Source organism: Pipistrellus hanaki, assembly GCF_964339955.1.
Source record: "Pipistrellus hanaki genome assembly, chromosome: 5".
Lineage (NCBI taxonomy): Eukaryota > Metazoa > Chordata > Mammalia > Chiroptera > Vespertilionidae > Pipistrellus > Pipistrellus hanaki.
The window spans coordinates 71,095,791-71,121,086 of NC_140507.1; the positions used below are offsets into that span (position 1 = coordinate 71,095,791).

Genomic DNA, 25,296 nt, shown 5'->3' on the forward strand with positions numbered 1-25,296 from the left:
CGCATGTCCACAGAAGCACGGCTCACTGAGGCAGCACTGGCAACACGGACAGATGAGTGAACAGTGCGCTCCACCAGACGCTGCTCTCAGCCACAGCGCTAAAGCCGGCACTGACGTGGGTGAGCCCCAGCATGACGCTGGAAGCCTGCGCGGAAGGCTCCGGGCCCCCCCCCCAGACCCCGCAGACACGCCAACCCCACGTGCCCTGACCAGTCCTACCCACAGCATCACTGACAGTGAATGGCTTAGGGCCACTCGGTTTGGGACAGCTTGTTATACAGCAGCAGAAAACCAGAATGAGCTTTTATGCGTTTTATTAAATCCTTATAAAACAGAATACAAAATTCCGGCATTGACAGTTGGTGTCAAGGAAAACTTTTGAGCTGTATCAGTTTACCTGGTACAGTGGAGTTAAAGTGCTTGGATGTTTTTCCCCCACTTTTAAAGAAAATTGTCTTTTTTAATATATTAACATGGAAACACTGCCAGTCCCCCTCCCTCAGCACCAGAGCAGCCGAGCAGCCCGGGGCGCCCTGGGGCCCAGGCCCTCCTTCACAGTGACGTTCTGGCCAGCCCTCCCGGCGCCCTGCAGGTGCGATGGGGGAAGTGAGTAGCTGTCCCACCTTTAGCAGAAAATGCTGCTCACAGCCAGCTTTCCCGACTGAAGTGGCCACACCGCCTGCAGCCAGTGAGGCCCCAGCTCCTTACGAAAAGGCGGAACCCCAGTCGTGACACATGGGATCACTAATGGGCAAGAAATGACGGAGGTGGGGTGGCCGCCCAGCCTGGGGGCTTTGGAAAGACCAGTCCAGATCCAGGTGGCCGGACAGGCATCAGCCCCAGACTGCAACAACTCTGCAAGACGGGGGGAGGCAGTGTCTGAGCCCCCGACCCACAAGGCCCCCTGACATTCAAGTATTCTTCAAGAACAGGAAAAGGAAGTCAACTGATGTTCTTAAAATACTAATGAAAGATGAAAACTAGATGCCAGAGGGCTGTCCAGCTGGCCTGCCTGAAGGACCCGGCCAGAGCCCAGGCCGAGCTGCCAGCAGAGGGCTGGGGCCGCCCCTGGCAGAAACACGTGTGCATGGAGGAGGAGGAAGCTTGTATTGCATAGTGTTTCCCACCTAAGGACAGAGAGGGGCGTCAGAGTCTTCTCGAGCCCGGCAAGTCACTAGACATCTGACCTGGACTCCGGGGTGGGGGCGGAGGACAGAGGCTCCTGGGTGCCTGAGGGAGGTTCCCCTAAAGGTGGGCAGAGCAGGAATGCTGCCTGGGGAGCGGGGGGTTCATCGGGAACCTGCGTCAGCCCTGGCTCTGCGGAGGGGAGGGGAGGAGACAGGCTGGCAGAGCTTCCGTGTCAACTCAAGAGTAGACGGGGCAGGACGTGGCCATGGTCAGACTGAGCCCTGAGAAGGGGCACTGGGGTGCCCGGGGTGGGGGATCTGGGTCCCCCGTATTGGCTGACGAGTGCCAGTCCAGCCCCTCCCATTCCTCCAGTGCCCTCCCCCGCCCGGAGCCAGTCCCCTGGAGGGGTGGGGAGTAGTGGTAACGGGTGCAGCCCCTCCCCGTCAGCTGCAACTAAAGGTTAAGCTTCTCAATCAGGGGTGGGGTGAGGTGGGGTGGGTCCATGTGGGTGGCTGTTCACTCCACCTGCCCACACCCAGGACGCCCCTGGCCACCAGGGTGCCTTTCGGGTGAAAGGAGGTGCAGGGTTGGTCTGGCCTTGAGAACAGTAAGGGCAGGGGAGGGAGAGGGGCGCAGGCGGTTCCCGGGTCCCCCGCCCTGGAAGACAGCAGTGTCCTCCTCTCCTGAGTCACATTGGGCAGGACCGTGGGCACAAGGCCTTCACAGGACAGCCGAGCCTGTACGCCAGGTGGCAGGTGGGGCATGCGCAGCACGTGTGCCCTCTGCTCTTCTCCCAAGGTGCCTGTTTACGGTTAACACCATTCAAAGGAAAAAATGGGGGTGGGGGACAGAAAAAAAAAAAAAAAAAAAGGAAAACCCAACAGCAAAAACTTTATATAAAAAGATACCCCCCAGCTGAGCTGAGCACAGCACCTCAGAACCCAAGGGGGGTGGGGTGGGGTGGGGTGGGGTGTAGCACAGCCTGCTGGTCACTGGCTGGCAATAGCTTAAAAAAATCTTGAGATCTGATGGGGAAGGGGGTGACCTATGTACAGAGGGAGGGGTCATGCATGGTCCCCCACCAGGACCACGGGGGCTGCAGAGAGGCTGGCTCGCTGCCGCCGCTGGGCCAGCTTGGACTGGGACGGCGGGGACAGGTGCAAGTAGCGTGAGGTAGCTCGGATGACCACGGGCTGGCCCTGCCCCGCCTCCTCCAGCGCGTCCTCCTCCCGCTGGGCCAGCTGCCGGTTCATGGCGATGGCCTCGGCTGCGAAGGACGTCAGGTCTTTGGCACAGCTGTTCCTGCGGACAGGACGGACGGTCACCAGGGAAGGGGAGGTGGCTCAGGTACAGCCTCTGCTTCCCCTGGGACCCCGGGGTCTGTGCAGTGCCCTGGAGGAGGGGCTATGGCCCCAAAGCTCCCCCCCCGGCCCGGGACCTAGCCCACCGCCCTACAAGGACACCCAGTTCTTCAATGGCTTCCCCTACAACTTAAAGATAACTTATTTTGTATTTTTTAAACACCTTAGCTTTTAACCTCCCCTCTCCAGCCCGAGACCCCATGCAGGCCTCACCTCTGCAGAACCATGGGCGTGGGCAAGGTGTTCTCGGGGGCGCACTGCAAGGAGAGCAGAGAAGCAGGTCTGGAGAACAGAGCCAGGCTCACCCATCCTACCAGGGCCAACCCCCCCAGGTCCCTGCTGGCTCCCAGGCCTATCTGCTCGCCTGCCACCCCGCCTCACCATCCCCAGCCCAGCTCCGCCCTTCCCAATCCATGTTCCCGGCAGGAGTTCGCAGCCCCTCTACGGGCTGGCCTAGGCGGGCAGTCCTTTCTCCCACAGGCCCTCTACCCTGGTGGCCCAGCTTGGATGGCCACTGGCGAGGACAATCACCAGGCTCTTCTGGGATCGGAGGGGATCGAGTCCTGTCCGAGGCTGGCACCACCCGTCTGCCCGGTGGCTGAGCTGAGCCTGCTCGCCTCTAGGGCACAGGCCAGGCATTTGCTAAGCAGCTCCTGCAGCCAGCAGATGGGGAAGATTTCATAACTGGGCCTGGGCCCCCAGGAAATAACCGTGACTGACCTCGGCCCACAGCACACCCGGAGTCCTGACACTGGGCCCCAGGGTTCTCCAGCACAGCCCCGGCCACTGGAGACTGGACAGAGGCAAGGACCCATGCCCGGCTGCCCCAGGCGGCTGGCACTCACCCCCTGCACCCAGGGGTGCTGCAGGACCTGCGCAGCGCTTAGCCTCTGCTTGGCGTCTCGAACCAGCAGCTTGGAGATGAGGTCTTTGGCAGCGAAGGAGATGTGGGCCCAGTCCTTCTCAGGAAACTCGTACTTGCCCTCCTGGATGCTCTCGAATAGCATGTTCTGGGGGAACACACGCAGGGGGGGGGGGCTGCAGCCAAAAGGGTGGAGGCCCACACCCTGATCTGATGGGCAAGCCTGGACCCCAGGGAGCTGGGCACCGCTAAGGCCTGACTGGTGGCCCAAGAACCAGGTGCAAGGACCCCAGATCACTACCCAGGCAGCGGGGTGGAACTTGGGCCCTGGGATCAGCTGGCAGGATGGGGACACCTGAGGGGCCAAGGAAGGTGAGGAAAGATCTGGGGCCCTAGCCGGTTTGGCTCAGTGGACAGAGCATCGGCCTAGGGACTGAAAGATCCCAGGTTTGATTCTGGTCCAGAGCACACAAGTTGCAGGCTCAATCCCAGGTAGGGGGCGTGCAGGAGGCAGCCGATCAATGTTTATCTCTCATTATTGATGTTTTTCTCTCTCTGAAGTCAGAGGAAGGGAGAGAGAGAAAGGTCTGAGGGTAGCTGGTCAGGAGAGCCGACCTCCTAAGGACTCCAGGACACACATGAATCCTGAGCCTCAAATACTGCACAGAACACAGGCTCACCCCACCACAGCTCCCTGAACGAACTGCTCTATGCTGAAAGGCAGGAGACCGAAACCTCGAGAGACCCAGGAAGGTCGGGCAGGCCAGCATTGCTCTGCGGATGCAATCAATACTCAGGCGCAGCCCTCAGGAGGCACAGGGCGGGGGTGCGCACCTGGCAGGCCGGGCAGGCCTCCCCGCGGTCCCAGCCGCAGTCGCTGCCGCAGTGGCCCACAAAGGGCGGGTAGCCACTGAGCAGGATGTAGAGGATGACACCCAGGCTCCAGAGGTCGCAGCGCTTGTCATAGATGCTGGCCTCCTCGCTGAAGGCCTCCACCACCTCAGGGGCCATGTACTCTGCAGAGCCGCACTGCGGGGAAGAAGGGGAGCGGTGAGGACTAGACGCCATGGGGGAGGGGACGCCACTGGCCGGGGACTTTCCAGTGTAACGTGAGGCCAGGGCCCGCCCAGTCACCTGAGCCTGTGCCCGCAGTAACTGACGGCTCTGCTCGGCCCATTACAGGCTGATGGCGGGTGCCAGCCCGCCCCCACCTGACCACAGCCCCGCCCCAACCCCCGCCCTGCCCAATCAACAGGTGCTGGAGGCTCGCCCCTCCCTGCCTGACCGTGGTCCCGCCCCGTCACAGCCGAAGGGCCAATCAGCGGCTGTTGCTAAGCGAAATCCCGAGTTTCAAGACCCCAGCACGGAGACTACAAGCTGCCCCACCTCTCTCCTGGAGGTCCCAAGCCACTCCTTTGGACAGAGCGCAATCCTGTCCCCCTCGCCCTGCCCCTCCCAGCTCGCCCCTGGCCCCGTGGGTCCTCACTGGGGTTAGCAGCTCCGGGGTGGAGATGGGGGAGCAGTCCCCATTGAGTTTGATGCCACTGCCCAGGTCAAAGTCGCAGATCTTAACGGGGGAGACCTGGGGGAATTAGGAAGCAGCAGTGAATGAGGTGAGGTGGCTGGAGGGCCCCATCCGCAGGGAAGGCCGCCCCCAGCTCCCTCACCTGGTTGGGGTGCTCACAGAGGATGTTTTCCAGCTTCAGGTCCCTGTGGGCGATGCCTGTGGGCAGAACCACCAGGGAGTCAGTGGTGGGACGGGTGTATTTTTAGGGAGTCCTGGGCAGCTGAACTGGGGGCAAGTCTGGACATCCATGGGACCCAGGCATCTTTGGCGGGATGGCAAAAGGTAGGTGGCACCCTGAGCAGCCAACCCCATCAGCCACCTTTATTGTGCAGGAAATCCAGGGCGCTGGCCACATCCTGCACCACCACGCTGGCCTCCAACTCGTTGAAGTGTCGTCGCTTGTGGATGTGGCTTAGGATGGAGCCTGGGGCGGGGTCATAGTGGAGGAAAAAAACATGTAAGACTAACCCTTTGTCCCCAGGCCACTGCCCAGCACCCACTCCCACCTGGCAGGGAAGCCTCCACTCTGCCTCCTCGGACCCAAAGTCCTTGACCTCAGCTGCTGTGTGGACAGGAAGCTCAGAGCCCACAAGCCCCTCTGATGGACAGGACCCTCCGATAGGTCTTCCGAGGTGGCTCTGAGCCACAGCCCATTAGGACCTAGCTGGGTGTGTCTCCAGGCCCCACATACCGCCCCGCATCTTCTCAAACACCAGGTAGAATCGGTCTTCCTCCTCGAAGAATTCAATCAGCTCTAGAACATTCCTAGGATGGGGAAGGGGGGCAGGACAGGAGTGAGACTTCCTAAGGCCCTTATACATGCCCAGCTCGTGAGGGGTCCACCCCCACCCCACCTCCACCTGCCCGCAGGAAGGCTGGGCCTGGCCCACAGGCCTGCTTCCACCTGGCCCACCTCAGACTGCCAGCCTGACACTTGGTCCATTCACAACGGCCTGGCACACAGTGGGAACTCCCTAACTCAGGGATGGGGACCATCCGGTCCTCGGCCTGTTTAAGGCCCACGAAATCATTTGGTCTGGCCCTGCCAAGGCTTTAGGGATGAGTTAATTAAATGTTTGACCAAATATAGGTTTTAAAAATATGGTTTATTGACTTTAGAAAGTGAGAAAAGGAGAGGGATAGGGATAGGAAGACAGAAACATTGAGTGGCTACTTCCTGCACGCCCGTACCTCCTGGGGAGGGAGCCTGACACCTGGGCATGCGCCCTGACAGGAAATCGAACCGATGACCTCTTGGCTCACGGTTCAATGCCCGGCCACTGAGCCACAACCAGCCAGGCAACGGGTTAATTTTCAAGTTGATAAATTTGTGTGGCCCATGAATGATGTTATAAATAGCCAAATGGCCCTTTGCAGCTGAATGGCCCCGGCCTTCAATGCTTGCTGGGGGTAAAGAGGCATTCAGGCCCATTCATCACTAAAAGATGGCTCAGAGCTGAGGGCAGGTCACGTTACCTGTGTCCCTGGCACTGATACAGCATCTCCACCTCCCGGAAAACCCTGCTCCGAATGTGGCCCGGCTGCTTCTCAATGATCTGAAACAGGTGGGGGTGGGGAGACACAGCAGCTGTCAGCCAGACTTTCCCCAGAAACTTTCCCTGTGCTGTACCTGAAACTGTTAAAGCTTTAGACCACTATGATCTAGAAAGCGGAGTTCTCCTCTGGGGACCCAGAACCTGCCAGCCAGACTCAGCAGTGGGCAACGTATTTGTCAAGTGGCACCAAGAGAGGAGTGAGCGGGACAGGAAAGGCAGGGAGAAGGAGCCGGCCTATCCACTCCTGATGGAAAAAAGCCTCAGAGGAATATTTGGGGCCGAGGGTCCAGCAAAATACTCCTTCAGGGTCAGCTTCCCTTGGACTATGCAACCTCCCCTTTGCGACCAAGAGACTGGGGGCCACCATGCTGACTCCCGCACTATCCGGGGGACTAGAGGGGCCTCAGGCACCCGGCTGCCAGCCATGCCATAGCCACCTGCTTCTGCACCAAGGCCTGCCTCCCCAGCTCCACACCAGCCTGAGTGGATGTCTGTGACCCATGACCCTGGGTATTTCAGGCCGGCCCAGACTGGCCCCGGCTCACCAGCAGACACAGCTTCCCAGACCCCAGCGCCTCAGGAAGCCAACACACACTTAGGTCCCCAATCCTTCTGGCACCCAGGAACTCTAAGAACTGGGGAGTGCTGGGCCCATCCACAAGTGCCCCCAGCAGCCTTGCTCAGAGAGAGGTGGAGGTAGCAGGTGCCTCGGGTCCCCTTTGGCTGGGTGGGTGGACAGGCAGGGTCACCCCTATGCCCGAGGCTTCCTGTGCACCACGTGGCCTAGAGAGAGGGACTGCAGTATGTGCCACCAGCCAGGCTCCTGCAGCAGGCAGGCACACAAGTCCACCGACCCCAAGACCTGGGCCTATGCATGCCCATCTGCCCAGCGACAAACACACCTGTCCCAGGGACAGAACAAACAGATTCCAGGGCCTCTGGAGACAAAGCCACCAGCCACATCCTTCTACAGGAACTGAACCTCATCCTGTCCCTCGGGAATCCGGCTAGGACCCCACTTCATAGAGAATACTGAGGTCCCTCAGGGGAGGGAGATGGCCTTCTGGGAGATCAGACACAGTGTGACTCAGAGCCTCAATTTCCCTACTTGTCACCCAGTGACAGTAAGCCAGGCTGCCCAGCAGGTCCTTAGGAGGAAGACACTTAGAGACACACCGGGTACTCAGAAGGTACCCCATTCTCAGTACCATCACCCCCACTCCACCTGGGAGCTTCCGGGGGGCAGGGACCACAGCTGCCTTTGTCACTGTACTCCCAGCAGGGCCTGAAGCATCTGGTCAGCCCTGCTTGCCAGGCAGTATCCGATCTCTCCGCCTGGGCAGCCAGCCTCCTGTGACCCCACCTAGCTCAGATGCAGGGTCACGAGAGGAGCCTGGAAGGTCTCTTGGAATGCAGGTTCAACAGTCTCGCCAGACAACAGAGATCACAGGGCCACGGCTCCCAGGCTTACCCTGGGTCAGAGGCCATATGGGCATGGAGGAGGCTCTGCCCTGGTCTCCCTAAACGCTAAGCCCCCTGGGCCCTAAGTATGGCGTTGCTTTTTAATCCTAGTGACCAATAAGGGAGAAGCACTAGTTGTGCCTGAAGTAACCCACCAGATGAACATTAGCTTTGACCAGAGCCCCCTCAACCCCCATCCTACCCTCAATGGTCACTCTGGCACCAGGTCTGCGACCACCTGCATTAGGGGCCAAACTTCATGGTCACTTCCCACTCTGCCTCGACTGGGGGCTCAGCCCAGGCTGACCTGGATTCTAGGGGTAATTTTTGGACACGGGGCTTTCCCGGAGTTTGAATGCCAGACGCCAGGCATTGCTGGGGGAGGTGAGGGGCCAGGGGAGGGTCTGTGCTCACCTTGACCGCGTACTCCTGGTTGGTGATGAGATTGATGCAGGTCTGCACACGGGCATGGGCGCCCTCCCCAAGCACGTCCTCCTGTAGCTGGTAGACATCTGGAGCGTGGAGATGGCAGTGAGAGCTGTCCTGGCGACCTCAGCACCTCCCCCTGCCCAGCCCTGCCCACCCCACTCACCTTCGAACCTGCCTGAGAAGCTGTCAGTTGCCCGACACCGCTTCTTCTTCTTGGCCCTCTTCTTGGCGTCTGGGATGTCAATGGGCTGGCTTGTGGGCATATCTGCATCAGGAGACTGGGCGTGAGGCCCACCTGGCCCCTGTGGCTCTCAGGCCCCACCCGGCCCTCCCACAGTCCCCTCCCTTCCAGGCCCCTCACCAGGGCGGGCTGGGCACTCCAGGCTGAAGTCAGTCTCTCCGGGGTGGGCCTGTTCTAGGGAGAAGGCCAGCTCGAAAGGATTCTGCCCCTGTAGAGAGAGTGAGCTCTCAGGCAGGCAGGATGCTGTCAGACCGCCCCATTACAGTGACCCAGCCCTGTGTACATAAGCCAAAGGGGTGACAGCCTGGCTTCGCCTGACCATGAAGAAATGGCCCTTCCACCCCCAGCCAGGGCTCTTGGGGCCACAAGTTTAGGGTGTGCAGGGAGGAGGGGTGCCAGTTACTGTGGCACCTTGGTTTGTTCACCTGCAGAATGGGGACAGCAGTCTGGAGATCAAAGGCAAAGAGCAGTCAGTGGGAGGTGAGTCACCAGCTCTCGGGCGGGGCTCCCTGCTAGCTGCCCTGCCTGCTTTCCCACGGCCTTGTGGGCTCAGCCCTCCCTGTGTCAAGGGTGCCATCACCCTTCCTGACTTAAGCTGCCCTTTCTCATGTCTCACCAATCCCCAGAGGCTTACAGGAAAGCTATCCACCGGCTCTAGCGTGAACACTGGGCTGTTTTCTGCCTGGGCCACAGCCTGCACTGTCCTACTCACCTCCAGAGACCCCACAGGCCTAGTGCCCAGTGAAGCAACCAGCCCTGACGGAGTGGTGCCTGCTCAAGATCACTAGGTGGCCCCCAAAACTGGGGAGGCACTAGGTCCTGGCCAGGGACAGGCATGCCAGGGATTGGAGAAATCGCCTACTGGGCAAACAGAAGGCCGTTAGGATAAATGCCATTTCTGCAGAGCAGAAGACCTTGTATAGGGGCTGGCAGTCCCTCCAATAAAGGCTGGGAGACGCTGAGGCCTGGCCTTTAGAAGGTTCCTTTAACAGTTAGTTCCTAACATCCTGATGGACCAGGCAGCCAGGGCCCTGGTGGGCACAGAGGGGGCCTGTATACACAATTGTGGTGCTATGGCCAATGCTGGGTGACCTGGGCCTTGTGACAGCTGGGGCTGGGGTTGTGGCAGGAGAATCATCCAGCAGAGAAGGACTCCAGGAGAGCCCCAGGAAGACCTGGAGGGGCCCCCTCTGCCAGGCCAGATTCTTCACAGGAGGCCCGGAAGCCAGGCCAGCTGCGGAGGGTGCAGGCAGAGGTCAGAGGGAGCAGCTGAAAAACAGGCGGGCCTCCCAGCTCCCTACCCACCCTGCAGATAGCTGCTAGGAGGTGCAGGGAGGAGGGAGGAAGGGGCACTGAGGCCAGCCTGCTGATGCGCTCCCACAGTCCCTGTTCCTGCCCACTGAGGAGTCTGGCTCCCGGGAGGGCTGCAGTCAATGCTCGGTAAGTCTCCGTCCTTCCATCTGGGCGGAGTGGCTCCAGGGTGGCCACAAAGGGAGATGAGGATGGAGAGTGGACGTCAGGAAGCTGCCCCCAACAATCAAGTAAAGGCTTTAGGACCCAAAGGGGCCAAACTTGGGTCTCCTCAGCAATCCCGTACATCTCTCCCAGCCCCCAATTCAGAAGAGCTGGACCCTGGAGGGACACTTTAGAGCCAAGGTCCCCTGTCCCATGCCCCCACTCCCGCCCCTGGGACTCCCCCAGTCCCACCTCAGCACAGGGCACGCACAGCTCCTGGGCGGCCTGCAAAGGCCAGCCTTCAGGCCTAAGCAGTGTAGGCGGGCCAGGCCCAGGGCTGGCTGCGGGCCTTTAGTCAGCAGGCCTTGGCAGGAGGCAGCTGGAACCATCCAGAAAGTTTGAGTATGCTTTGACCGCAGAGCTGGCCCTGCCCACTGACCCTGTCTGAGCTCAGACACAGTCCCAGGAGTTAACAGACCACCACCAGTGACACCTTGGGTCTACCACCCTTCCACCCAGCCCTGGCCATTTGGGACATGCCGAGGCTGTCACTACCCTGGAGTGGAAGCTAGGATGACGGGCGTGTGAACTGGGTGGGGCGCTGGCAGGTGAATGCTGGCTGGACAGGCCTGGGAATTCTAACCCAAACATACCAGGCTGGCTCCTCCCACACGGCAAGGTGTCCAACTTGCCCACACACACACACACACACACACACACACAGGGCAACAGGTTCCTGCCCAAGGAGGCCCAGGAAAGCCATTACATAACTCAGCAGGAGGGTGGGGTGGCTGCTGACATCACTGCCTCCCCTGGGCCAGGCCCCATGGGGCACGGGCCCAGCACCTGCCAAACCCCCCTAGACTTGCTCATTTGAGACTAGAACTCGGAAGCCTTGGGCCCCCCTCAGAGACTTCCCATTCCAACAGGAAACAGAACCTGGGTCTGGGAGGTGCATGTCCGGGGGTCATCCAATCCACACATACCCCTACTCTGCAGGCCCCTTCGGAGGGCGTGTTTGTTTGTCCGGGGAGGAACCTGCAACCCTGTCTGGCCTTTCTGGAGAGCAGACCTCACAGACCTCAAGGTGCTGGCTGGGGACAGGGCGGTAGCCGGCTGACGCCCCACCCGCACTATACACCTGGCTGAGGTTTGCAGGGGCACACAACCAAGGGCCCCGCGGACAAGGGCTCCCCCGCCCCCTCGGGTTCCTAGAGGAAAGACCTAGGACCTGAGGGTCCGTCAGACTGGCCTGTGGCCGCACGCACGCCAGGGGCAGCCCCAAGGCCAAGGCCAAGGCGGGGGAACCAGCACCAGGCCTGGGGGAGCCTGAGGGCGAGCTCCGCGCCCCTCCCACCGGCCGCTCAGGGAGTCCAGCCCGCGGCGCCCACCAGACCAGCCCGGCCCTCACCTTGAACGAACGATGGAAGCCCTGAAGTTCGGCTGTTTTCTTCTGCACCATCTTCTGTCCGGGCCCCGCCAGCGGGGGAGGGGACGCAGGGCCCGGGGGGCGGCCCGGGGGCGGGGGGCGGCCGGGGAGAGGACCCTGCGGGCGGGGGCAGACAAAGGAGGGCGTGAGCGGCCACGGCCGGCGCACCGAGCGGACAGGCCCAGGCGGCGAGGTTCCGCGGAGCCCGATCCCCGCGCCGGAGTCGGGGCCGGGCTAGGCCGGGGTCGCTGGGCCGCACTCACCGGGGTCCGGCTTGGGGCGGAGGCGCTGTCCCTTCGCCTCCGCCGACTGAGACGCGCGGCCCGGGCCCCGCTGCGCGGACCGCGCGGGGAACTGTGCCGCCGCCGCCACGACCACCGCTACCGCAGAGCCATCCACCAGGGCCAGGGACACCGCCACCGCCGCCGCCGAGTGGAGCCTGGCGCGCAGCGCCGCCGCCGCCTTTATGGACCAAGCCAGGCCCCGCCCCCAACGTAGGGCCCGCCCCTCAGGCCCCGCCCACCCGCGCGCGGCGGGGCGGGGGCGGGGCTGGAGGGCGCTCGGGGCCGGAGTGCGGCTGCGCGCTCTGGCCGCGGGGCGTGGCTCTGCGGCTGGCGCGGTGCGGCGAGCGTGGCTCCGGGCGCGTCAGCTGGGAAGGGTTCACGGGAGGGGGCGTCTGAGACTCTGGGACTCCTGCGGGGGCCTCGAGACAGAGGCGGAGCCCGGCCCCGCCCCCTGGCAGCTCCCCCAGTGTACAGGCCGGGGCCTAGGATACACTGACTCCTTTTGGCGACGCTCCTGCTCTAGAACCTGCCTTGCAGCTCCCCAACCAGGACTCAGCTGCCCCGTATGCACACAACATGCTTTGAACTCCCCCAGAGGTCATCCATCCGGTGGTTGGCAGGGAAAAGGGACCACAGTGGGGGCTGGGTACTAAGGTCTATGCGGGATCCTTCCTTCCTCAGTCCTGCAAAGGAGCGTTTCTTCTGGATTGATGCGGTGGGCAGCCGGGACGGGAGGTAAAATAATGCCATTGTGGCTGGAGCACCCGACCCAGGTTGAGATAGTCAGCCCTGGCTAGCTGCCTGTCCCCCCAGCAATGTTGAGCAAAGTCCTCAGATCCTGTGCTCCCTAAGCTCCAGAAACTTATGGCCACCCAACCCCAAACTCTGCCACCCAGGCCCTGCTGACCTAAAGCTGGACTGTCCCTTCTCTGCCAGCTGCTTTTATTTATATGCTGCCCCCCTAAAACCACAGCTCAGGCTATAGGAGCTGTGAGGCCTCATCTCAGCCAGCCCCCTGGTCCTTTAGAAGAACCTCCCGTGTGTGTGTGTGTGTGTGTGTGTGTGTAGACACATACATTGGCTCCAGGAGCCTGGGGTGGGGCTGCCAGACCTGCCTGCCCAGGAGAAGCCATGAGTCCCTCCTCATCCTCCCCACCTCTCTCCTGCCACCCTTCCTCCTGTATTTATGTAATCACCTGCAGGTCTTCATACACTTCTGGATGGTAAGGTGGGTACAGATGGGCCACTGCCCCTTCCCAGAAGGTCAGCTCCACGAGAGCACAGTTCTGTCCACTGCCCAGCACAGGGCCTGGCACACAGACAGGAAGTACTCACTGGATATTGCTGAAAAGAAGGAATGTGTTTGAGCATTTGCAAATGTGTTCATGTGCATGTGTGTGTGTGTGTGTGTGTACTTGCATATGGGGATTGTATACATCAGTGGTCGGCAAACTCATTAGTCAACAGAGCCAAATATCAACAGTACAACGATTGAAATTTCTTTTGAGAGCCAAATTTTTTAAACTTAAACTTCTTCTAATGCCACTTCTTCAAAATAGACTCACCCAGGCCGTGGTATTTTGTGGAAGAGCCACACTCAAGGGGCCAAAGAGCCGCATGTGGCTCGCGAGCCGCAGTTTGCCGACCACGATATAAGTGTGATAGCTTCCTGAGGCTGCTGTAACAAAGTACCAGACAAAAAAAAGCGTAAATTTGCCGAAACCGGTTTGGCTCAATGGATAGAGCATCGGCTTGGGGACTTAAGGGTCCCGGGTTCTATTCTGCTCAAGGGCATGTACCTTGGTTGCGGGCATATCCCAGTAGGGGGTGTGCAAAGAAGCAGCTGATCGATGATTCTCTCTCATCGATGTTTCTAACTCTCTCTCTCTCTCCCTTCCTCTCTGTACAAGATCAATAAAATATATTTTTTTAAAAAGCATAAATTTGCCGAGACCGGTTTGGCTCAATGGGTAGAGCATCAGCTTGGGGACTGAAGGGTCCCGGGTTCGATTCCGGTCAAGGGCATGTACCTTGGTTGCAGGCATATCCCCAGGAGGGGGTGTGCAAGAGGCAGCTGATCGATGACTCTCTCTCATCGATGTTTCTGGCTCTCTGGCTCTCTTCCTTCCTCTCTGTACAAAATAAATAAAATATATTTAAATAAATAAATAAATAAATAAAAAGCATAAATTTGCTCTGGCTGATGTGGCTCAGTTGGTTGGGGTTGTCCCATGTACTGAAAGGTTGCTGCTTTGATCCCCAGTCAGGGCACATGATGGTTTCAAACTCAATCCCTGGTAGGAATTCTGTAGGAGGCAGCGATTGATGTGCTGTCACATTGATGTTTCTCTCTTTTCCCTCCTCTCTATCTAAAAATCAATAAACTATTCTCCACACACACACACACACACATATATATATACTCTCACATTCTGGAGACCAGAAACCTGAGATCAAAGTGTTGGCAGGGCCACACCCTTGCCAGAAGGTTCTATGGGAGGATCCTTCCAGATCCTGGTGGTGCCAACCATCCTTAATGTCCCTTGGCTTGTAGATGCAGGAGGCTGAGCACTGGGACTGGCAGGCATGTGTGTGCGCCGTGGCTGTGCGGGCCTAGGTGAGGCAGCCAGCCCCAGCCCAGCCCAGCCTGCACTAGCGACAAGGGGCTGCTGGTGGGAATCAGGGAAGGAGAAGGACCTCTGTGCCCTGCCTGCCAGCTCTCAGGCCTCAGCCCTGACCTGCTGCAGGCCCGTCACCAGCCCCAGACAGCCAATACCTGCCATCTTCCTGGAGATGGTCCTCTTTACAGGTGCCTGGGGGCACAGCCGGGCCTTCCCACGCTGCCTTTCCTGGGGCCGCAGGGATATCCCCTGCCTCAGGGAGGGAGATCCCACTTGCCCCTGCGTGGAAGGAACCTGCTAGGCAGGTGAGGCAGGAAGCCTGGCCCCTGCTTCTCAAGCCCCCTCAGTTTTCAGGCAGCAGGTTTTCTCTATCCGGGCTGGGGCTGTGACAATCGGCAAGGGGCAGGCCCAGCCAGGGCTGGTGGGCAGGACAGGCAGGGCCCAGGACAAGGACACTCCCCACCAAAGGTGCCAGAGAAAATGGCCAGCCTGAGAGAGGGGGACTCAGGGTTGCCCTGATGGGCCAGAGGCCAGCCTGAGGCCCCCAGGGCAGAGAGAAGGTCCTGGAAAGTGATGACCAAAGAAAGGAGAAACTAGTAGTAAGTGCTCTTCCTGCCCAAGTCCTGAAGGGGGCCTGACAAGCCTTGGGCCGAAGGTGTAGGGAGCTGGCTCTCTAGGGAGTGCCTTGTCTGCCTCCAGCCAGCTCCCGAGAAGTCCCTCACTTCTGCAGGCTGACTCTCAGGGTCACCCCCAAACCCCGGAGGAAACACCAGGCAGGTCCTGACTGCCAGCCCTGGGGCCTCTGCTTCCCCTGAGCAGGAGGAGGCAGGCTGGTGGGGGGGGGGGGCAGGGGGAGAGAGGGAAAAGGTGTCCACTCTGATCTGGTCAGGGAGCTGGAGCCCTGGCCTCCTGGGGCTCAGTCGTGCAGAGTTCACCTCCTGGGAAGTGTCCAGGGAACTCCAGGGCAGCTCAGAACCCCATAACCAGCCCATAAAAATAGAGCATGCCAGTTAAATTTGAATTTCAGATAAACAAAGAATAACTTTTCAGTGTAAGCCCCATGCATAAATAATAATAATATTATTAATCCTCATCTGAGGATACTTCATACCATTGACTTTTAGAGAGAGTGGGAGGGAAGGAGGGGGAGAATGAGAGCCATGGATTGGTTGCTTCTGGCCTGAGCCCTGACCAGGACCAGGGATTGAACCTGCAACTGAGGTATGTGCCCTTAACCAGGAATCGAACTGCAACCCTTCAGTCTAGGCCGACGCTCTAACCACTTGGGCCAGGGCTCAAGTAATTATTGTTTATCTGAAATTCAAATTTAACTGGTGTCCTGTGCGTTTTCTGTTTTCTGGCAAGCCTACACAAAGGGTGACAGTAAACACTGTCCCCCATTTGGTTAATCCTCACCTGAGGATATTTTCCCACTGATTTTTAGAGAGAGCGGGAGAGACAGAAAGAGAGAAACATTAATGTGAGAGAGAGAGACATTGATTGATTCCTCTTGCACATGCCCAAGTGGGGCCAGGGAATCCAGCCTGCAACCGAGATACTTGCCCTCAACCAGAAATGAACCCGGGACTCTTCAGTCCTCGGGCTGATGCTCTGTCCACTGAGCCAAACCAGTGAGGGCTGTCGCCCAACATTAAAAAAAAAAAAAAAAAAAAAGCTGCCAGTTAGTGTGTGTGCAAGTGCAAGCAGGCTGGGGTGTGTATGTGTGTCTGTGCACGTTCAGAGAGGCACAGCCTGGGCCTGCGCAGGACAAACCCCGTGCACCAGTGGGAGTGGGTGGAGGTGTGGGGGCCATGCACCTCCTTGGTAAATGCACATGTGAAAGCAGGGGATGCCCATGCGTGGGTCTGGGTGCTGTGGGGCTGGTACCACTGCAGTTTCCTCATAAGCCTGTGCCTTTGAGGGGAGGGTCACTCTCTTCTCTGCTCAGAGCCTGGCCCCTGAGGCTCAGAATGTCACAGGGCTGGCCCTCAAGCACTGAGCTGCTGTGGGAGAAGCCCAGATCCCAACACCAATTCTAAGCTAGGATCAGGGTCAGCACTAGAGGCTGTGGTGGCTGTGGGTATGGCGGGAGGGGGGGGGGGGGACGACGGGAGGAGGCAGTCCTGGGCTGGCAGCCAGCCTGGCCTGCACTCCCTGTGCATGTTCCCACCTGTGTGGACCCCCCCTCCCCCCAGTGACAGGAACCACGAGCCCCAGGAGGTCCCCATATAAATGAGGGTCACAGGCTGGGGCCTCTGGCCGTGGGCCACGAGGCAGGAACAGCTGATGCAAGTGGCTGTAAGTGTCCCTTCCTGCCGGCTGACTCATGGCTCACTCCATTCCAGTGGCTCAGCAGTCCTGGGACGGAGCCAGGGTGCCAGTCCTCCCGGCGGGGGTAGGGGGCAGGGCAGGGAGAAAGGAAAGCAGGGGTGGGCGTGGCCAGGAGCTACCAGCGGCGGGTGTCTCTGCAGCCTTGGGGCCCACCCCACTGGGATAGGGGACAGTACTGCCCAAGTCCTGCCTCCCAGGGGTCAGTCACTACAAGTCCCAAAGGCCACCACTCTGCCCGGTGACTGAGGAGGGGGCGCTTGGCGTATCATGGCTTCTCTACCTCATCCAAGGCGACACCCAGGTGACTCCTGGGGGAGCCGGGATTCCTGGTCCCAGCTCCCAAATGGTGACCTGGGGCATCAGGTACAAGTGCCCTAGTTTTTTGGTTTTTTTTTAATTGAGTTTAGAGAGGAAGTGGCAGGGGGGGAAGGGGAGGAGGGAGGTGACAGGAGAGGAAGTTATGGGGGGGAGAGGAAAACATGGAATTGTTGTTCCACTTATTTATCCATTCATTGGGTGCTTCTTGTATGTGCCCTGATGGGAGGTGTGCCAGGACAGTGCTCTAACCAACCAGCCAGGGCAGAGTGCCCTAGTTTTGAAGAGAGTAGGGGGCTTTCATGGCGTACTATGGATCCTAGGAGGGCACAGTCAGAGGAGGACAGAGAGAAGGGGCAGGGTATGGCTGGCAGGATGTTGGGGGCCAGAGAGGAAAAGGGAGGTAGCTGTGGGGGAAGCCCTGTGCCTGGCCAGGCCACACCTCTAAGCTCGCCTGCTCCCAAATCATCTTGTCTGGGACCCAAGGGCCTCTCCCCACTGGCCGACTCCAGGGTAGTGAGGGCCACCTCCTTGCGGGAGCTCCCTGCCTGGCCCCAGTAGCAGAGTGTTACCCGTGCCAATGACCCTCCTCCCAGGGCCAGGCAGAGGGCAGAGCCAGCTCCATGCTTCAGAAAGCTCAGTCACACCCGGGGGTCCGCAGAATAACAGCCCCCGGGACACGGCCTTCTCAGTCCCCCTACCTGCGGGGGGGTGGGGGGGGCCCGCACCTCATGAGATAGAGGGAGGGACTTTGCAGGTGGGATTATTAGTCAGGAACTCTGACATGTGGTTGGTCCTGGATTGCCTGGGAGCCCAGTGGGAGGCCGCAGGGTCAGAGAGATGGAAGAGGTAGCATTGCTGGCTGTGAAATCAGAGGAAGGACCATGAGGCAGAGGTGCGGTGCCACTGGAAGCTGGAAACGTCCAGAAAAGGCTCTGCCTGGAACCTGGGGAAGGACTAGCCCCGTCCACCCCTGGGTTCAGCCCCAGGAGGTCCACTTTGGATTTCTGGCCTCCAGAATTGTCACAGAATAAATGTCTAAGGCAGTCCCTAAATCCGTGGTAGTTTGTTACAGCCGCCCCAGGAGGCTCAGATGGGCACTAACCCGGGCGCATCCCAGAGTTCTCATTTTGCAGAGGAGCAAAAACGAGGTGACTCCAGCCAGGCCTGGGGGAGTCAGACCTGGCTTCTCGGGGCCAGGCTCCTCAATGGGACGGGAGAGAGGGGCGACTTGTCCAGGGGACGGGAGAACCCTGGAAGCCTGGACTGCTGAGCCTCAGCCTCCGCCACGGAGGCCTCCTGCGGCCTGAGGTGGCGGGTTCCCCTTGACCACAGGCCGGTGCAGGAACCAGGCTCCAGGAATGCCCTCTCCCAGGGTTGAATGTGCTTGTGCTGCTAAAAGCTCCAGCCGATCTGCTGCCAGGCGTGTGACCCGGCGCCTCTGCACCCTCCCCGCCCGCTGCAGCCCGACGCCCGCGGCGCCCAGCCCGTCCCTGGAACCCAGCCAGGCATGCCATTCCCGAGGCGCCTCCTCTTCATCCACGATGCGGGGCCTCCGGTCCGGCCACTCCGAGGTAGCAGGCGGCGAGGAGCGCCGGCGGGGGGCGCCGTGGACTCCCGAGTCCGGGCCAGCCCTGGGGACCCCCGGCGGCCGAGCTCTGCTCAGACTCCGGCCCAGGGCCAACGCTGCCTCGCCGCCGGAGCGGTTGCCAGGGAACGCGTTTACGTCAGAGAAAGTGGCGCCGTGCCCGGGCTTTCAGGGAGCAGGAGGCGGGGTCTTGGCGATGGACCAATAGGATTTCAGGGACCTAGGAGAGTGGCGTGGCCTTGGCGTGCGCTTCAGCCAATGGGATTGTTAGTGTCTAGGCAGCGAGCGTAGAGCCGCACCCCTTTTAAAGGGACCGCACGCATATTTTTGTGGTATCTGCTTCCTGGTTCAGGGTGGCAGGCATAGCCTGCGGTATGCGGTTCTGTCTTTCCTTGAGCCTCAGTTTCCGCCAGATGCGCATAGCAGGGGCATGGAGGCAATGCATTCAGAGTCTGCGGCTTCCCTGAAAGGTGCCCCTGCATTTATGTGGAGCCACAGTATGCAACTGGACTCTCTGCAGCAACTGCCCACTCTCCCTGGGGGTCACCACCTCCTGAGATTGTAGTGCCCTGAGATTGTAATGCACTGAAGGCCACACGACAGGTGGGGGGCCGGATTTGTTCCCCAGGCCTGGGCTCCTACGCCTACCCCTCTTCCCCAGCGCCGGGAAACACCCCTTACAGGGACCCTTACCCACCTGAAGGGGCAGACAGGTTAGTTCCACCGGGTCTCGGGTCTCCATGCCTGGCACTATCCCCACAGGCGTGGTGGTGATAATGAGGACCTGGACCCTGTGGATTCTGGGGGGCAGTCCACAACGTCCCCCCACTATGGACCGACCCTCCTCTCCACTCTCCTGCCCCTCCCGGGTCTCAATCCTGGACTGCCTCCGGGGGCATGGAGATTGCCTGAGGCTAGGACCCTTGCCAAAACTAGCCTCAAGGAATAGGGCTGGCATCTGGAGGGGAGGCAGGGCCAGGGGATTTGGAGAGGGGGGGAGCAATTAACCTGGTAGGGTACCTGGCCCATAGCAGGTTTTGAGATGTGGACCCAGCTTCTCTCCTGGTAGCCCTACTTCCTGCCCCCACCCCCCATCAACCCCCACCCCAGCACCTTTGGACGCCACTATCCTGGGGTGTCCTACTTGGATTCTGTCCCTTGTTCTTTATGTCCATGATGTAAGACATTAGCTTTAGGGAAACTGGGTTGGGGGCATTTGGGAATTCTTTTTTTTTTTATTATTTAATATATTTTATTGGTTTTTTACAGAGAGGAAGAGAGAGGGATTGAGAGTTAGAAACATCGATGAGAAACATAGATCAGCTGCCTCTTGCACACCCCCTACTGGGGATGTGCCCGCAACCAAGGTACATGCCCTTGACCGGAATCGAACCTGGGACCCTTGAGTCTGCAAGCCGATGCTCTATCCACTGAGCCAAACCGGTTTCAGCAATTTGGGAACTCTTGTATCATTTTGCAACTTTCCTGTAAGTTTATAACTAGTTCAATATAAAGTAAAGTGAAAAAGAGAGCACACACCTAATGTTAAGTTCTAAACACTCCCGCTGGCCCATAAAACATGACCATGGCAGCCCTGCACATAGCTGGACATGCCTCCCAGGGGGCACAGCCTCCGCTCTCCTACAAGCACTTCCTGCTCCCCCCAGGTGTGCGGGGGAGGCTGGCTTCGGTCTCGGAGGGCCATGGGCTGCCAGTGTCTCCACGCTCGCCTGGGCCAGGGCCAGTGGGAAGCGTTCTCCTGTGTCCAGGGTTCTTTGGGGTTTGTGGAGATACTGCCGGGTGGGCTGTGAAGATGGGGAAGGGATCACCTAGAAGCTGGAAAAAGCAAGAAAAAGATTCTCTCCTGGAACTTTCAGAAAGAACCAGCTCGGCCACACCTGGACTTAGCCTTTTGAGGACTTCTGGCCTCCAGATGCGAGGTGATAAAAGTCTGTGGTTTTGCCGAAGCCGGTTTGGCTCAGTGGATAGAGCGTCGCTCTTCGGACTGAAGGGTCCCAGGTTTGATTCCGGTCAAGGGCACATCCCCGGTGCGGGGGGAGTGCAGGTGGCAGCTGATCCATTTTTCTCTCTCATGGATGTTTCTAACTCTCTATCCCTCTCCCTTCCTCTCTATAAAAAAATCAATAAAATATATATATATTTAAAAATCTGTGGTGTTGCCGAAACCGGTTTGGCTCAGTGGTAGAGCGTCGGTCTGCGGACTGAAAGGTCACGGGTTTGATTCCGGTCAGGGGCATGTACATAGGTTGCGGGCACATCCCTGGTGGGGGGTGTGCAGGAGGCAGCTGGTTGGTGTTTCTCTCTCATCGACGTTTCTAGTTATCTCTCTCTCCTCCTCTCTGTAAAAAAATCAATAAAAATGTATATATATATATATATATATTTTAAAAAAGCTATTTGTTAAAAAAAAAAAATCTGTGGTGTTAAGCCACCACGTTTTGGTGGTGTGTCTCAGCAGCCCAGGAAATCACCGTGCTGCCTCTCCAGGCTGACCCTAAGGGGTGACGGTGCCTAGGTCTTCTGCTGCTGCTCTGACATATATAGGCACGGCTCCTCGGCAGCTTTTGGGGACTGGGCTGGTGGATGAGGGTGCTCATTTGACAGAAGGTGAAATGGGTCCACCCTCTCTGGGCCTTTCCTAAAGGACTCCTAGTGGGAAGCTTGTTCTTTCTTGGCCTGGCTCGGTGCTCAGGACACATGATGGCCCCAGAGCTGAACCAGAGGAACAGGCAGAAAGATATGCTCCCACACATGGGGCAGAGGTTCCAAAAGATGCAGGGGTCTGCAGGGACACTGGGCTTGGGGCCACCTTCCTGCATCATGGCTGACAGGGACCATGCTGTGGTGTCCCAGCCAGTCTCAGGGCCCATCTATCACTGAAGTCAAGACCAGATCCTAGCTCTAGCCGGTTTGGCTCAGTGGGTGGACCATTGGACTGTGAATCAAAGGGTCCCAGGTTCTATTCCAGTCAAGGGCACGTATCTCAGTTGCAAGCTCCTCTCCAGCCTGGGCCCTGGTTCGGCGCTTGCAGGAGGCAACCAATCGATGTGTTTCTCTCACATAGATGTTTCTCTCTGTCTTTCCCTTTCTTTTCCACTCCCTTAAAAAAAAAAAAAAGTCAATGGAAAAATATCCTTGGGTGAGGATTAAAAAAAAGACCAGAGACGCAGAAGGTTCCAGAAACTTTGTCAATCAGCACTGGGGACCTGGGCTGAGGGCTCATGGGTGAGCATGCTTGATTCCAAATTCCATTGCCAACAATGTGTTACAGGGCGTTCAGTGTCACCAGTGTGAAACTCAGGTCAACCCTGGCATGTGATAGCCCTGTCTGGCTCAGTGGATAGAATGTCAGCCTGCAGACTCAAGGGTCTCAGGTTCGATTCTGGTCAAGGGCATGTACCTTGGTTTCAGTCACATCCCCAGTAGGAGGTGTACAGAAGGCAGCCAATCAATTATTCTCTCTCCTCGTTGATGTTTCTCTCTCTCTCTTTCCCTCTTCCTTCCTCTCTGAAATCAATAAAAATATTTAAAAAAGAAAAAAAAGAAACTCAGACAGACCTTTGAGGCCAGCAACAGGGCCGCGGTGACCCCCTGGCCTGGGTGCAGGGACGGGCTTCCACCCCGTCTGTTTGTAGCTGGGCTGCAGTGCAGCGACCTTCTGGGAGCAGAGTTCCCGCCCAGTGGGAGGGGCAGAGCGGGGCAGCTGATTTGTTTTCCATCCACTGTCTTTGTTTTGGAAAGAAGGCCAGAGGACTCCAGAAATATCTAGGAACACTCTCCTCTCCCTCCCCCCCTCCTCTGCCCGGGGTGGTGACCGGTGCTGGGCAGAAGGTCAGCAGAAGTGCCGTGTGAACAGGGCTGCGAAACACAGCTCCGGGCACAAAGGCACAAAACTCTGCACGTGACTGGGGACAGCAGAGGCTGCAGTGACCTGTCCAGTGGACGCATGGGCCAGCACAAGAGCTCCACACACACGGGAGTATCGCTCGGCCGTGAAAAGGAGTGAGGCACTGACACTCACTGCAACATGGATGGACCTTGCACACAGGACGCTCAGTGAGAGAAGCCAGACACAAAAAGCCACACAGTGTGTGAGTCCATTTACGAGAAATGCCCAGAGCAGGCACATCCACAGAGGCAGGAAGTGGGTTCGTGGTGGTCAGGGGCTGGAGAGGAGGTGGGCGGATGGATGACTGCAGATGGGACCAGGGCTTCTTTCAGGGGGGTCAGACTATTCTGGCAGTAGATGGAGGTGGTGATGGTGCGACGCTGAAGGCACCAGATGCCACTGCGATGTGCACTGCACGTGGGTGCACTGCGCAGCCTGTCAGCGATCGCCCAGCAAAAATGTCTGACCCCGGAGCCCAGCGTGTGGAGGCTCACGATGGGGTGTGGTGCATCAGAGGCGCCTGATGGGGCCATTGGGGCACCAGGAGAAATGACCGTCCTATAGGCCAAGACTGGACACAGAACAAATCACACAACCCAGTGCCTAGCGCGTCCGGCCTGGGAGGTTATGGAGGAGAGAGTCTGTGTGAACAAAAGGGAACCAGTGGGGATCTCTGAGCATGTGCAGCAGATAGACCAAGAGCTGTACACCAAGACTGCGTGCACTCAGACTGCACTTTCTTTTTCTGTTTTTAAATGCCCTTGACCAGAATCGAACCTGGGACCTTTGAGTTCGCAGGCCGACGTTATATCCACTGAGCCAAACCGGCGAGGGCTCAGACTGCCCTTCCCAGAGAAGGAGCAACACTGGGAAACAAGGCATTTCAACAGGAAACGCCTGCTTCTCACTCACAAGGAGTTTCGGGAGGATGAATTCTGCGTGAGAGAGAGCATGTGTTCGAAGATAGCCCAAACTCTGCCAGGGCAGCCCGGGAAGGCACCAGCACCCTGTGCCAGGAAAGCGCCCAGAGCGACATGTCAGGTGCCATCTGTGTTTGTCACATGGGAGGAGTTCCTGGATCGGGGGGTTGGTCTGGGGATGCTGCTCAGTCTCCCGTAGGGCTGAGGCTGAGAGTGATCCAGCCCCAGTGCCAGCAGTGCCAGCCGGGGAACTGGTCTAGGGAGACTCCGAAGCAGAGCGGGAAGACTCATCAAGCATGTTCCAGCAGCAGCACTGTCTCCACCAGTGAGTAACTCCAGCTGCTTCCCTGTCTTTAAATAGCCCCCTGGTGGCTGTTCCCGTCACCCAGGGAGGAGGACCGTGACTCAGGGGGTGTCACTCCACTCAGTGAGACAGTTGTCAGGCGGCCATGTCCTGGTGTGGTCCCCTCCCCTGACTCGCTTCTGACCAATGAGTGGGGCCATAGTCACATCGCTGTGATGCCCTCTGGCCCACTTCCTCCCGCTGGCTCTGCTGAAGCAAGTGGTCGTGTGGGGCGGCCCACAGAGCAGCCAGCAAGAAACCGAGGCCCCGGGCCTGCACCTGCCGGGAGCTGAATTCTGCTACAGGCCCAGGACTTGGAAGTGGGCCCATCCCCAGCGGAGCCTCTGGGGGAGATCCCAGCCTGCTCGCACCTCTACTGCAGCCTGAGAGGGCGTTTCTGACCACGGAACTGAGACAGCAAACGTGTTCTTTTTTTTATTTTTTTATGTAAAGAGGGTTTTATTTTCAGGGAAGCAGGACTCTAATCAAACAAGCCAAATCCCATATCATCTCACTCCTCCTTCTTGTTTTTGTTCTCTGCTGCAGCCGGGGCAGAAGCAGCAGCAGGAGCTGCAGCCCTGGGGTGGCAGAGCCGGCCACTGGCCTGCCGGCAGGACCTCTGGCCAGCTTGCCGTACCCTGGGTGGTGGCATCTTTGTTGTTTTTTCCATCCAGCTCACTGATGACCCTGGTGAGCTGGTAGTTGTCAGTGTCAATGCTCATGCTATCCAGGATCTCCTTTTTAAAATTTAATTTATTTTTATTATTTAAAAAATATTTTTATTGATTTCAGAGAGAAAGGGAGATGGAGAGAGAGATAGAAACGTCAGTGATGAGAGAGAGCCATTGATAGGCTGCCTCCTGCACACCCCACATTGGGAATGGAGCCTGCAACCTGGGTATGTGCCCTTGGCTGGAATCGAACCCGAGACCCTTCAGTCTGCAGGCTGATGCTCTATCCGTTGAGCCAAACCGGCTAGGGCATATCCAAGATCTTCTTGATGCATTTGGTGCTGGGGGAGGCATTGCCCCTGAGGGTGGCCTGGAGGTAGAAAACAGCTTAGCCCATCTCGGTGGCAGCAGCCAGTGTGTTGTCTTAAGTGGTTTTGTGTGTGATCATTTATTATGTAGTAGCCCACAAATACAGTTCCTTTCTGATTAATAGTTAATACAGCTACTCTTTTTATTATTATTTATTTTTAAATTCTTTATTGCTCAAAGTATTATGTATAGTATTACATATGTCTCCTTTTCCCCCCATTGACCTCTCCCCAGACAACATCATCGCCAGCACATGCCCCACCCTCCTAGTGTCTGTGTCCATTGGTTATGCTTATATTTGATTGATCTCTTACCCCCACCTCCACCCTCCCCTGCCTTCCCTCTGACGTTTGACAGTCTGTTCCATGCTTCTCTAAAACAGCTACTCTTAAAGACACAGAAGTGCATGTCCATATTACACACAGGAAGTTGATGTTTAGAGTTTATGTTTCTTT

At 58.3% G+C, this 25,296-nt stretch overlaps 1 protein-coding gene across 1 annotated transcript; it reads right to left on the reverse strand.

Moving 5' to 3' along the window:
- Window positions 1-297: 297 nt before the first annotated feature.
- MKNK2 (MAPK interacting serine/threonine kinase 2) lies at window positions 298-11,929 on the reverse strand. Its single transcript, XM_084883215.1, has 14 exons — window positions 11,753-11,929; window positions 11,472-11,606; window positions 8,726-8,813; window positions 8,528-8,629; window positions 8,350-8,447; window positions 6,395-6,474; window positions 5,610-5,683; window positions 5,238-5,342; window positions 5,019-5,074; window positions 4,838-4,933; window positions 4,186-4,380; window positions 3,335-3,499; window positions 2,703-2,746; window positions 298-2,430 (listed from the first exon to the last, which is right to left on the reverse strand). The coding sequence occupies exons 2-14, from the start codon at window positions 11,520-11,522 to the stop codon at window positions 2,193-2,195; spliced, it is 1,392 nt and encodes a 463-aa protein (XP_084739341.1). The 5' UTR covers window positions 11,523-11,606; window positions 11,753-11,929; the 3' UTR covers window positions 298-2,192.
- Between the last annotated feature and the right edge of the window lie 13,367 nt (window positions 11,930-25,296).